General features: G+C 60.1%; 1 protein-coding gene across 2 annotated transcripts; it reads right to left on the minus strand.

The window, feature by feature from the left end:
• Window positions 1-1,223: 1,223 nt before the first annotated feature.
• Window positions 1,224-9,478, minus strand: KCNJ4 (potassium inwardly rectifying channel subfamily J member 4). 2 transcript variants are annotated; one of them, XR_006205124.1, is made up of 2 exons: window positions 1,819-3,407; window positions 1,224-1,487 (listed from the first exon to the last, which is right to left on the minus strand). XR_006205124.1 is itself a non-coding variant. In XM_042947805.1 (2 exons), the coding sequence occupies exon 2, from the start codon at window positions 3,332-3,334 to the stop codon at window positions 1,958-1,960; it is 1,377 nt and encodes a 458-aa protein (XP_042803739.1). In that variant the 5' UTR covers window positions 3,335-3,373; window positions 9,391-9,478; the 3' UTR covers window positions 1,624-1,957. The 2 variants fall into 2 exon arrangements, 1 of the variants encoding a protein (XP_042803739.1); XM_042947805.1 differs by lacking the exon at window positions 1,224-1,487 and adding an exon at window positions 9,391-9,478 and having other exon boundaries at window positions 1,624-3,373.
• Between the last annotated feature and the right edge of the window lie 3,616 nt (window positions 9,479-13,094).

Below are 13,094 nucleotides of genomic sequence, written 5' to 3' on the forward strand. Positions count from 1 at the left end.
GCCTGCTGGTTCCTTGTGTTTCCGGAGGTGGGGGCACCCTTACCCAGAAGATTCCTGGGAACAGGGAGGGTCCCTCTGCCTCCTTATACTCCGTGGGTATACAGTTGGCATGTAGCTTAGAGGTAGGGCTGGAAGGAGCGCTCAGACTGAAAGGTTCTGTGATAGACTACCAAGTACGCCCACAGTCCCACCCTTGGCCGTGCGACGTCACCGCGCTCCCGAAAGCTGGAGCCCGATTTCCCATCCTTCGGCTCTGGGTTGGCCTCGTGACCCGACTGGCCAATAGAATGGGGTAGCAATGTTATCCAAGTTCAAGGCTCGGCCCCAGAGACCCGGTAGCTCCTGCCTTCACCGTCTCAGGTTGCTGTCCTGAGAGGCCCTGAAGGAATCTGGAGGAAGAGAGGCCCCAGCTAACAGCCAGACCAACCACCTGACGTGGGGGGACAGCCCGCTTGGGCCTGGCCGCCTAGGTGGCACTCCAGCCGAGGCCTGCCGCTGGAGTGAGCCCAGAGAAACCAGACAAGGCAGCACCCAGCCCACCCGCAGAACCTCGAGGAAGAATAAAGCACCGTCGTCTAGGTTTGAGGGGTGGCTCGCTGTAGAGCTCAGGCTAACTGAGGCCCGGAGAAAGGAAGGAACTTACCCAAGGTCCCACCCACAGTGAGACAGAGACTGAGTCGGACTAAGACCGGGTTTCCCAGCTTCCCCCTAGAGCCCTTCCCACCAGGGTCCCGAGGCCAAATTCACCAGCCCAGCCTGGGGTGTGTGCGTGTGTGCGCTGTGTAGATGCAGGCTCTTCCCCGAGCTGCAGAGGGTCAGCTGACATCCACCCAGGGCTTTCCTGCCCGTCATCTCTTGGGAGGGAGCGATGGTTCGTCCCATGCTGCAGATGATGAAACCGAGGCCAAGAGCATCCGGGTAACTTGCTAGCCGCCACACAGCTAGGAGGCAGCGAAGCTCCGACCCAAGCCCAGGTCCTCTGAAGCCCCCTCGGAATCTTTCCCATTGGCTCCCAGGAAGGAGAATGGCAGGTGATACAGTTCCCTCCAGGGGTCAGTGTCTCAGAAAGGGACACACGTACCACACACAGACACACTCACATCATTTCGGCCTCTCTTTCTCTAACTCTTCTTCCCAGCTTTCCATCTCCAGCCAGCCTACCCCTAGTGGACCATATACTTTATTAAAAATATATAGTTACAAACTCCATTGTCAATCTGGGCCGGACCCCGGGGACCTGGAGGGACCACGGGGGTGGGGGTGGGGACGGTCCTCATCCTGCCCCTTGGGGTCCCACCTCTGCGCCCAAACCCAACACCGTCCAGGGGCCAAGATGGCTGGCTTTGGGGACCAGCCAGCTAGCGGGGCAGGGGGAAGGGGCTAGGCTTGACGGGCAGGGAGGGGTGGGAGAGGGGTTCACCGAGAGGGACCGCACCTCCTTGTCCTGCAGGTACAAATGGCAGAAGGTGGATTCGGTGCCTCCAACTCTGCATTTATAGGTATTTACAAAAGAAAGGCAAGAGCAACAGGTCACAGTCATGCAAAAGAAACGCACCCCCGCCCTCCCTCCCCCCAGCACTAACCCCTGCCCACCCCAGAACCCCATGATGCCCACCCCCCAGCAGTCCAGCCGCCTTCCCCAAGGTTCTGAGAGCAAAGGGGGCACGTCCTTGAAGTGTCGGTGGGAAAAGGGTGGTGGGTCTGGGGTCCCCGAGACGCCAGCGGGTCGGCTGACAGGGCAGAGGGTGTCCTGGGCCCTTCCCAGGCCGGGGCTCTGGAGTCGATAGGGAGGGGTTCCCCAGTCTTTGAAGCCCCCACCTCCCTCCAGAAGGTCCACGGAGCCAGGGGCGGCTCTGTCCTGAGCGTGGAGGGGCGTGTCCTGGCGTCCCACCCCTCCCCCCGGGGGGGGGGCGGGGCAGAGGCTCCTGTGGGAAGTGACGAGGGCGGGGCCTGGAGGTCAGATGGCGGACTCCCTGCGGTAGGAGATGTTGTCCAGCGGGAGGGTGGCTTGCATGCGCTCCAGATCCAGGTGGCTGCCAAACTCCAGCATTCGGATGATGCCCGCCTCCTCCTTGGAGCCCGCCTCCAGGCCCAGGCCTGCGGCCACGGCCGCGGCGGCCGCGGCCTCCTCCTCCATCACCTCCTCCTCCTGGCTCATGAGGGCCAGCTCGTTCTCGTAGCAGAAGGCACTGGGCGGGGGCGGCGGGGCAGGCAGCACGGTGATCTTGCTCTCCTGCAGCTCCCGGGCCGAGCAGCAGGGCGTGCCGGCCACCTCGTAGGTCTTGTGGAAGCGCGAGTAGTCCACCTTATAGTGGCTCTTCTCCTCGAAGACCACGGGCTCGAAGCGGTGGCCCCACAGGATCTCGCTGGCCAGGTAGGAGCTGCGGGCCTGGGTGGTCATGGCGGTGGCCTCCACCATGCCCTCGAGGATGACCACGATCTCAAAGTCCTCCGACTCCAGCTCCTCCTTGCCCATGCCGTAGAGCGGGCTGTCCTCGTCGATCTCGTGGACGATGATGATGGGCGACACCAGGAAGATGCGGTCCAGGCCGATGTCGTAGCCCACGTTGAGGTCCCGCTGGTCCAGCGGCAGGTACTCGCCCTCCTGGGTCATGTAGGGCTTGATGAGCTGGGCCCGCACGTGGGCCTCCACGATGTGGCTCTTGCGCAGGTTGCCCACGCGCCACATCAGGCACAGCTTGCCGTCGCGCACCGAGATGACCGCGTGGTGGCTGAACAGCAGCGTCTGCGCCCGCTTCTTGGGCCGGGCCATCTTGGCCATGATGGTGCCGATCATGAAGGAGTCGATGACGCAGCCCACGATGGACTGGACCACCACGGCGATGACCGCCAGCGGGCACTCCTCTGTCACGCACCGGAACCCGTAGCCGATGGTCGTCTGCGTCTCCACCGAGAACAGGAAGGCGCCCAGGAAGCCGTTCACGTGCATGATGCAGGGCTTGGGGGCGGCCGGGGCCGCCGCGCCCCCGCCCGGCGGGGCCCCCCCGCCCGCCGCCGCCGCCGCCGCCGCCCCCCCCGCCGCCGCCGCCGCCGCCGCCGCCGGGCCGGCCTCCAGGTCGCCGTGGAAGAAGGCGATACACCAGAAGAGGAGGCCGAAGAAGAGCCAGGAGACGAGGAAGGCCGCGGAGAAGATCATGAGCATGTAGCGCCAGCGCGTGTCCACGCACGTGGTGAAGATGTCCGCCATGTAGCGCTGCGACTTGTTGCTCAGGTTGGCGAAGTAGACGTTGCATTGGCCGTTCTTCTTGACGAAGCGGTTGCGGCGTTTCCGCCGGGGCACGTGGGCCTGCCCGTTGCGGCTGTGCCCGTGCATGTCCTGAAGCCGGCGTGGTCACCTGGGAAGACGCAGGGCCTGGGGAGGAGAAGCCCGAGACGCGTGAGACGCCGGTGGCCCGGGACCTCCCCCTCCCCCTCCCCTGTCCCCGCCCCCCGCCCCCAAGAGATGCTCACAAGGGGGGGGGCCTGGCCCAGGCCCCCCTCTCCCTGCGGGCAGAATGTGGCACATCAGCCTCTTCTGCAGACAGGCAGGGAGTATCGGGACCAGCGCCAGTGCCTCCGGGGACCAGAAGCCGAGGCCACCAGGACAGCCCCTCGCGCTGCCCCCTCCAACCCTCCTTGGCCCCCACCCCGGCCGGGGAGCTTCCTCATGCCGTCTGTCCCAGCGCCCTGAGCAGAGGGAGCTGTGAATGCGCTGGCCCGCCCCCCGCTCACCTCCCTGGGTCCAGCCTCTGCCCTCTTGGGTCTCTCTCTGGGGCTGGACATCCTCCCACGCGGTCCAGGACAGCAGCCAAAGGCCACCTGTGGCTTTTGACATTTACTTAAATACAGTTGTAAGTTCAGTTGCCGGCATTTCAAGTGCTCGGCGGCCCCTTGCGGCTAGTGACTGCCATTCGCAGACAGAGTGGACAGAGAACGTTTCTACAAGTCACAGGTGGGGGGAACAGGGCTCAGAGAGGGGACGTGACCTGCCCGAGGCCACACAGCCGATGCGTCAATCCAAACTCAGGTGTGTCTAACCTTCAGTTCCCCGGGTGCCGTCAGCGTCTTCGAGCTCACGGTTGTGGAGACCCAGAGGCAGGGAGGCAGGCACGCCTACTGCCTCGCCGTGACACCTCAGATAACTCGTGTCCCGTCTCTGAGCCTCGGTCTCCTCACCCGCGAAATGGGTATCAGAACCCTACCTCACAGGACCGAAGGAGATAGTAGGTGCTCAGTTAAAACGGGTCACCCTGCTGTCCTCCTTCCCGCTTCTCCAGAGCGGGAGGAAGCCGGCGAGAGGCAGGAGTCACCTGTCAGCGTCCTCAGCTGTTTTAGTGGAGGCGGACGGCCCTTACCCCACCGGGTGGCAGGCGCACCAGCTGGGCCCACGGAGGGCAGACCCTCCCCTCACCCCTCCCTTCCACTGGGGCCCCGGCAGAGACAGGGTGCTGTGGGGGCGGGGAGGGCAGCCGCTGGCAGGGCTGGGCCTGGGCCCGGGCTCCCGGTAACGTTTTGGCCCAGAATTATATAAGGCTGGAAGTTTCTATTTTCTGTTCTATTCTTCTTCCTGATCTAATTGTGCATCTGTGGCAATGTTTATACACTTCCCCGTTCAGGACAACTCGGTTGCCGCAGCAACCAGTGCGCGCCAACGCTATAATTTAGAGATCAACAGCCTGGTGCCTGCCTGCGCCTCTTCCCGGGAGAAACTCCCTCCCTCGGCCAGGCCTGGGGAGAGTGAGCCCTGCCCCCCACCTCCCCCGCGATCACCCCCCACTCTGGGTTCTTCTTCTTTCCCCACCTCAAAGGCGCTCCCTGGGTCCCACAGTCATGCACTGAAGTCCTTCATCCGCCGCATAACACGGGCAAGTTACTTGGCTGCTGTGAGCCTCAGTTTCTTCTTCTGGAAAATGGGACCGGTGAGACCCACCAGTCCAAAGACCTAACAGACAATGTGGGCGTGCAGTGCCGGCCCTTAAGAGGTCATAACTTTAGCCGGGAGTCCCGGACCCTCTCTGTTGCCTCCCCCAGAGCCCTAACAACAGCCAGGGCTCCCGGTGGTCAGGGCCGGGAGCACCTTCTAGTTTTTAGGGAGGTCTTCCTTCACTAAACATCTCCCTCTGCTCTGCCCCCACTGTCTTGAACGCCTCCATTAGCACCACAGAAGGAACCAGAACCAGAAGGAACGGGCGATCACTGATTTCAAGACCCTCATTTTCTATCTGAGGCCCAGATTTGCTAAGGGTCCCAGAGTGAGGCGGGGTGGGCCAGCCCTGACCCAGGGCTCCTCACTCCCGCTCCAGAGCTCCTGGAAGGTTAAGGTGCCCCTGGAAAGAAGGGCGTCCTCCCTGGAGTACTTGGAGGGCGGTTTGGGGCTAGAGAAGAGGGGAAACCTGCTTGGCCCCCGCATGCCCTGGACCCACCGGCCGCATGCCTCAGGAAGAGGGGCAGAGGGGACAAAGTGTGGTGACCTGGCCTTTGACCGATGACACTAAGGCCCAGACAGGGTGAAGGGCCTACCCAAGGCCAAGCCCAAACCCAGGGTGCTGGGGACCCCTGGCTCTCTGCCCAAGGGGACTTGTGCTGTAGGAGAAGGCTCTTTATGGGGCTTTCACTCTCTAGGAGGGCCCTGGGGGTGAGGGTGAGGGAGAAGATCTCTGAATGCTCTCGGCTCTCGGTCCTCCCTCACCAGCACTGCCCACTTTCCCCCCCTTTCCTGAGCGGAAGTGGCAGGAATCAGCCCAGCCCCATGCTCCGGGGTCAGCCCCGAGGCTCCGCATGTCCCCACCTGATGCTCCCCCACCCCCAACTTCAACCCTCAGCCCCAGCCCCTACCTTTCCATCACCCCATCCCCGCCAGCCTCACATCTCAGCCCGGTGGGGGCTCAGCCTGTCCCCCACCCCTGCGGTGATCCAGACCCTGCGCCCCTCACTCTGCCACGCTCGGGAATGTCCGCTCGGGGCTGTTGGGAAAGCTACCCCCAGACCCGTCCACCCTCCACCACGGAGGAGCCTGCCCCCCTGAAGACGCTCGGTTGGCGAGGGCCCGGTCTGCGGTGACCCGCTCAAAGATGCGAACACTCCCGTCACCGCTAACTCCTCGGCAGGAGTGACAGGCTCACCTGTCAACGTGTGGGCTGCCCCCGCACAACGCCCGACCAAAACGTGCAAAGTACCACCCTGGCATGGTGCTTTCGGGTGACGACCTCCGGGAGACGGCCAGGTTTTCTTTCCCTCGTTTGTCACACGGGGCTTCCTGGCGAAGGCCCAGGGGCCCACGGGGAAAGCGCGAAAGAGAAAGGGCACAGATCGTCGAAGAGGAGCGAGAGGCATCGACAGTTGGGCACCCTCCTCTGAATACACGTTTTATTAGAGCGCACGCCCTGGTTGTGCAGGTGCCTGGATCGTGCCTCCAATTAAACCGTACTGTTCTGGAAGGCAGGGAGCTGGTCTAATTCTCTTGCAACAAGGGTGCCACGAAACGAACACACGTGGAAGAACACGGTCTCAACACATTTTCTAAGGCGGAGGCTCTGGGAGGCCGGGCCCCTCTCCCTGCCGTGCAGGGTGACCTTGGACAAGTCCTTCCCCTTCCTGGCCAGCTTCGCCTGCTGGTCACTATCCTTTATTCTGAGTGCATCCTGGGACCCCTTTCATGGTAAACTTTCTTTCTTTGGAAGATCCTGGCTGCCTTTAAAAACTTAACGTCTCAGGGCGCCTGGGGGGCTCAGTCGGTTGAGCGTCCGATTTCGGCTCAGGTCATGATCTCACAGTTTGTGCGTTCGAGCCCTGCATCGGGCTCTGTGCTGGCAGCTCAGAGCCTGGAGCCTGCTTCAGATTCTGTGTCTCCTTCTCTCTCTGCCCCTGCTCCGCTCACTCTCTCTCTCTCTCTCTCTCTCTCTCAAAAGTAAATATTTTTTTAAATGTTTATTTATTTTTGAAGGAGAGAGAGACAGAGTGTGAGTGGCAGAGGGGCAGAGAGAGAGAGAGAGAGAATCCGAAGCAGGCTCCAGACTCTGAGCTGTCCGCACAGAGCCCGACATGGGGCTTGAACCCACAAACCGTGAGATCATGACCCGAGCCGAAGTCGGACGCTCAACCGACTGAGCCACCCAGGCACCCCTCAAAAGTAAATTTTTAAAATAAATAAAAAAAACAACTTAGCGTCCCTTCTTGGCAAAATGAAGGATTCGTAGTGTTGTATCCGTTACCAAAAAAACGTTTTTCCATTCAATTTGATTGTGCTGCAAACATCCAAAATCGGGAGCCCCTAGACCAGACCTCACTGGACAATTAGAGAAACTGAGGCCAAGAGCAGGGCTGTGGCACAGTGAGGCCCAGAGCTGTCGGCTCACTGGCGCTATTGCTAGCCTGCTCCTTCCGGAAGAGGGCTGGGCACCCTGCCTGCCAGGGGTCCAGAGGAGGCAGGGAAAAGACCCCACCCACGCCCGTCACTCTGTTTTCCCTCTGATTTTACGACACCATATGCCCCCCCTCCTGGCCCACAACTTCCTTTGCAAAAGAAAAGCTGCTAGGGGGCCCTGGGTGGTTCACAGCGGGTTAAGCGTCGGGCTCTGGGTGTCGGCTCAGGTCTGGATGGCACGGCTCGTGGGTTCGAGCCCCGTGTGGGGCTCTGTGTCGACAGTGTGGAGCCTGCTCCGGATTCTCTCTCTCTCCCTCTCTCTCTGCCCCTTTCTCATCCGCTCCCTCTCTAAATAAATAGATAGACTTTCAAAAGAAAGAAAGAAAAGCTGGTAAAGTGACAGCCGGCCAGGCGGATTCCCACAACCCCGGCAGGCTACGAGGGCAAATCTCCCTGCGTGCACCCACCCCACTCACGGGAGAGTTACTGAGGGCTGCGGGTACATCTCACCCCACCCTCGAGCCCTCAGCAGCGGCCCCTCCAGAGACCTGAGGCAGGCAGGCTCTCGTAGGGGGCAGACGGCTTAGGGACAGGCTGGCCTGCAGGGCCTTTATGCATCTAACTGTTATTGGATGGGACAAGAGGGGAGATGAAGTGACTTGCCCGAGGTCCTACTGCTCAGCCCTGGGGCCCAGCTGACACTGTCTCCTTCTTTGTGGCTGCTTCCAGGCAAGGAACCCTCTGGAAGTGTCAGCTCCCTGCCAGGCACTGCCTGGTCTATCTCCCCGAAGCGTCACTGCAACCCTGTGTTTATTTAGCAAGTATTTATTAAGCACCTATCACAGCAACAAGCAGGGTTATTATTTCTCTTCCGAGCTGAAGAATCACAGGCTGGGGGTGGGGGGAGTGGGGACGAGGACCGGGGTCACAGCAGAAGTGGCAAAGCTGGGATTCTGACTCAGGTCCGGCTGGTTCCAGGTCCCCGGCTCACCCCGGTCCCCAGTCTGGCTTCCGGCTCCCTTCACTTTCCACAACACCCTGCGCAACCAACGCGGATCCCTTGTGCCTCTTCCCAGCACCCCTCCCCCCAGCCCCCCAGGCCCAGCCCCCCCCCCCCCCCAGGCCCCAGTCTCTGAATCTTCCCTGGCTGTCCCACCAGCCGCAGCCCTGCTTTCTCAGAGCCCCTTGGCCCTCACCACCTGTCTGCACCACCCGGCTCCTTTTCGACTTCAGAAAAACAACGTGTTGGCTAAGCCCTCGCGTTTGGGTGGTAAAACCTGGCTGTCAGTCTCAGCTCTGTCACCTCCCAGCATGTCCCCTTCGGACCTCAGTGTCCTCATCTGCAAAGCGGAGAGGATGCCGATGTACCTACCTCACCCGGCCCTTTGTTGAGACCAATGTGCTATAACTACTGGGAACAGAAACGCCGGCCGGCCTGGAACAGAAACGCCGGGCCGGCAAAATGCGAAGAGTATGCAGGTGACGATGGTGGCGGTGCTGCTGACCAAGATGACGGTGATGACGAGACAGGGAGTCGGGAAACCCAGCTTCAAGCCCTGGCTTCACCACTAAGCTGCTCCGGCCAGGCGCTCCTTCCCTCCACCTGCAGAATGGGGGACCATGTGTGCTCCCTGGCAGGAGAGTGGGAGAGAAACAAGGCGCCCAGCACAGAGTCCGAAATAAGGCGGGAGATCTGGTGGGTGCTCCCGAGTCTCTTCAGCCCCGTTCATCCCTGAACCCCTCTGGGGTTTGGACAGGGAGGCTGACTCTTTTCTTCTACCAGAGGGAGCAGACACAGGGCAATAGAGGCGAGGCGGGGCCCAGGGGTTCCTGACTCAAGTGCACCCAGGACGGGTTCTAGAGGGTGGGAGGATTTCCCTGGGGGCCGTGGAAGGAATGAACGCCCTTGTCCCCCTTTCCCAGCCCCGCGAGGAGCACGGGGCCTGCCCCTTCTCCCGCTCTGACTGAGGCTTCTCCGGCCTGGCCGGCCTGGTTGGGGGGGGGGGGAGGGTTCATTCAGCTCTGACCTGCTGCTCAGGCCCCAGGAGGTCTGACCACGTCCTCGTCATGAGTCTCAAGAGCCCTCATCGTCCCCCTGCCGTGGCTTCAGCTCTGGACTCTCTGCACCAGTTTCCGCCTGCGTGACCTTGGGCAAATCACTTAGCCTCTCTGGTCCCTGCTAACAATAGTCCTTACCTCATAAAACTGTAATGAGGAACAAATGGGATCGTGCCCTTCACGTGCCCCGCGCGGAGTAAATGATTGCTAAGTGGGTACAAATCACTCCCCGGGGCTGCCCAGTCCTTCCCTTGACCTCCTCCCCTGAGTTTCAGCCACAGCTCCCCAGAGCCGGCCCTGCGCCCATCACACGGCCCCGCCCGGTTCGTTTTCCGACACCAGCACAGGGAGGAGCTGAGTGAGGGCCGTGGCCTCGGCCTCTCCCCAGGCTGACCCGGAAGTGGACGGGTCCCGCCTCGCTCCAGCAGACTCCTTGACCTCTCTCTGGGCCTTGGTGTCCTCATTGGCAAAGGAGCGTGGTGATGCCTACCTTGCAGGGGGGTCGTGAGGGCCGGACGCAGGCTGCCAACGGTCACAGACGTGCAGGCCCCCCAGGGGGTGCCCAGTGAACGCCGCTCCTCCCTCGCACCTTCTATACCCCGAAATCCCACTGCACACGCACCCCCTCCCCCACTGGCCAACGGTGTGACATTGCAAAATCCACGCGGAGCGTTTAGCACGCGCTTCCTCTGGGCCGGCGCTGGTCTGAGTGCTTTATGCTGATCAATTCCTGCCATCCTCACCATGACCTCAGAGGAAGTTACCATTATTATCCCTACTTTAGAAGAAAACTAAGGCAGAGAGAGGTCCGGCAGCTCGTCCAAGGTGACACAGCTCATTAGCGGTAGAGCCAGGTTTTGGATCCAGGCAGTGGGCGCCCTAGGCTCCCGCCCCAAAGGAACACTGTCACATTGTTTCTTCCAGTTGGTAAACATTTACCGAGTCTGACTCTGTGAAGTCAGCCCTTCGGGGAAAGGAGGAGCTGGGTCGTGGGGCGAGTTGGAGCCAGGACCTGGTCCCTGATTTTAGAGCCAGACACACGGGAGACGCTGGGGTCCCCGAGGGGCTCTGAGCGGCGTGACGTGAACTGGTTCATTCCTCCATTTCTGCGCCTCAACTCCCAGCTCCCCCTCCCGGCCACTCAGCCAACAGGTGAGCAGGCTTAGAAAGCAAGTTCCCCGGCGGGGCGCGCCCGAGTGGCTCAGTCAGTCGAGCGTGCGACTCTTCGTTTCGGCTCAGGTCATGATCTCGTGGTTCGAGAGTTCCAGCCCTGTGTCAGGCTCTGCGCTGGCAGCACGGAGCCTGCTTGGGGTTCTCTCTTTTTCCCGCTCTCTCTGCCTCTCCCCCTCTCTCTCTCAAAATAAATAAATAAACACTTAAAAAGAAGAAGAAGAAGAAGAAGAAGAAGAAGAAGAAGAAGAAGAAAAAGAAGAAGAAAGAGAGAGAAAGAGAGAGAGAGAGAGAGAAAGAAAGAGAGAAAGAAAGAAAAGAAAGAAAGAAGAAAGAAAGAAAAAGAAAGAAGAAAAGAAAGAAAGAAAGAAAAGAAAGAAGAAAAGAAAGAAAGAAGAAAGAAAGAAAAGAAAGAGAGAAGAAAAGAAAGAAAGAAAGAAGAAAGAAAGAAAGAAAGAAAAGAAAGAAAGAAAGAAGAAAAGAAAGAAAGAAAGAAGAAAAGAAGAAAGAAAGAAAGAGAAGAAAGAAAGAAAGAAAGAAAGAAAGAAAGAAAAGAAAGAAAGATAGAAAGCAAGAAAGAAAGAAAATTAGTTTCCTAGAATGTCCAGAGAGGCCTCCTACCTTCTGGTCATGGTCACATAGCAGGAGCTGGTGCCTGGAGGACCCAAGGGTCACTGCTCCCACCTGCAGACGTGCCCTTTACTGCACCACCAGCGCCTGGCCCCTGCCCTGCCGGAATGCTCCCCACCCCTGCAGGAGCCCCCTCTATTGGCCAGACAGTCCCACCAAAGGGACTGTCCCCAAACACCTGTGCCCTCCTTCTATACAGGGATTAGAAGGCGAGAGCAGATCCCTGAAGGCTTCTTGTTTCTAGAACATCCTCAGCTCTCTCATTGGTGGTGGGATTCAATCCCCCACGGGGATCTGTCCAAAGGGACTGTCCCCAAACACCTGTGCCCTCCTTCTATACAGGGATTAGAAGGCGAGAGCAGATCCCTGAAGGCTTCTTGTTTCTAGAACATCCTCAGCTCTCTCATTGGTGGTGGGATTCGATCCCCCACGGCCTTACTGGGGCCTCTAGGGGCCTGGTCTGCTGCTTATTCCTCCTCCAAAGTTGCTCAATTGCTATTTATTGCGCCCTTGCTGCGGGTCAGACCCAGGCCGTGGACCCACCCAGCCTTCTGGATCAGCTGCGGAGAGATGCCATACACGTAAAAGCATCTGCATAGACGGGGGGTCAGAAATTGTGGCAAGCTGCCTGAAGGAGAAGTTCGGCAGGACATGAGAGAGGACAGGGGCCTCTGGTTGGCTGGGGGTCCCCTGGGGCCTCTTTGAGAAAGTGACATTGAAACTGAAACCTGAGGAGTGACTGGGGAGTCCAGCCGGTGAGGAGAATCGTGTGTCTGTGTGAAAGCTGGTGTGTAGAACATTCCAGAAAAGAGTTTGGTGAGTCGAGAATCTGCAGCAGGCCGGGTAATGGGAGTGAAGTGAGCAAGACGAGGGGGAGAGAACTTGCCCAGGATGAGGCCCCAGAGGTGGGGGGAAGAATCACGGAGTTCATCCTCATGGCCACAGGACACAGGTGGGCAGGTGGTCGGGGTTTGCCTGGTTTGACCGTTTAAATTTCCACGCAGGGCCTGGTGGCAGGTTGCACGGGGCGATTGGGAAGAGGGGTGCTGGGAGCAGGTAACGAGACGCTGAAAGAGGACCAGATTTAAGGAGTGACTGTTTCCAGCATGCGGTGGCTGTGGGGGTCCAGGTAGAGAAATCCACAGCATGTCAGACCCCGAGGTCCGGGCTCAGATGTTAGGTGCTGACCGCCCGGGGCGGTGTTTTAAGTTGTGCAAACCGGATGCAGCCGCCTGGGGCAAGAATGCCGGGAAGAAGAGGGAAGGGCCCCGGGGGCCGCTGGGCGTCTCCTGCCCGCGAAAGAGGACCCGGACCCAGCACGGCGGAAGACCAGAGGAGCAGAAGGACAGCGGGGTCCCCAAAGCCAGAAGAGGGGTTTTAGCAGGGCTGCCCAGTTGGCCCTGACCAGCGCAGACCACACAAGGCCAGCGGCCCCATGTCCCTTCTCCACTTGGATGCTGTCCCTCCCTTGGCCACAAGGGGTGAAGTGAGGACATGGGCAACAGGAGAAGGCAAGGTGTGGGGACAGCGGCTGTGGTGGGCCGGGGGGCAGGAGCAGAGGGCAGGCTTGGAGACCACCACCCCAACCTTGGTTCTTAGCAAACCAGACTCCAGGAGCTGGGGCTGACGGCAGGGGGAGGAGGTCCCCTGAAGCTGTGCGGCATGGGGGCTATTGTCCCTCGCTCACACCGGCACAGGATTCTCTGGATTCTCCGATGGGCCCACAGGCCACACCTAAGAAGAGGTGTCGGGAAGAAGGGAGGGTCAGGGAAGGGGAGTCTGAGCCAAGTCCCAGGCTTGCTTCCTGTCTTGCTCTGCGTGGGCCTGGGTGGCTTCGGAAGAGGCACGGGATGGACTGTCTGGGGCACTTGGG

This window comes from Panthera leo, chromosome B4 (genome assembly GCF_018350215.1).
Source record: "Panthera leo isolate Ple1 chromosome B4, P.leo_Ple1_pat1.1, whole genome shotgun sequence".
NCBI lineage: Eukaryota > Metazoa > Chordata > Mammalia > Carnivora > Felidae > Panthera > Panthera leo.

Bases quoted from the DNA above. Each gene is read 5' to 3' on its own strand.
- KCNJ4 (XM_042947805.1), bottom strand. From the start codon at position 3,334: ATGCACGGGCACAGCCGCAACGGGCAGGCCCACGTGCCCCGGCGGAAA.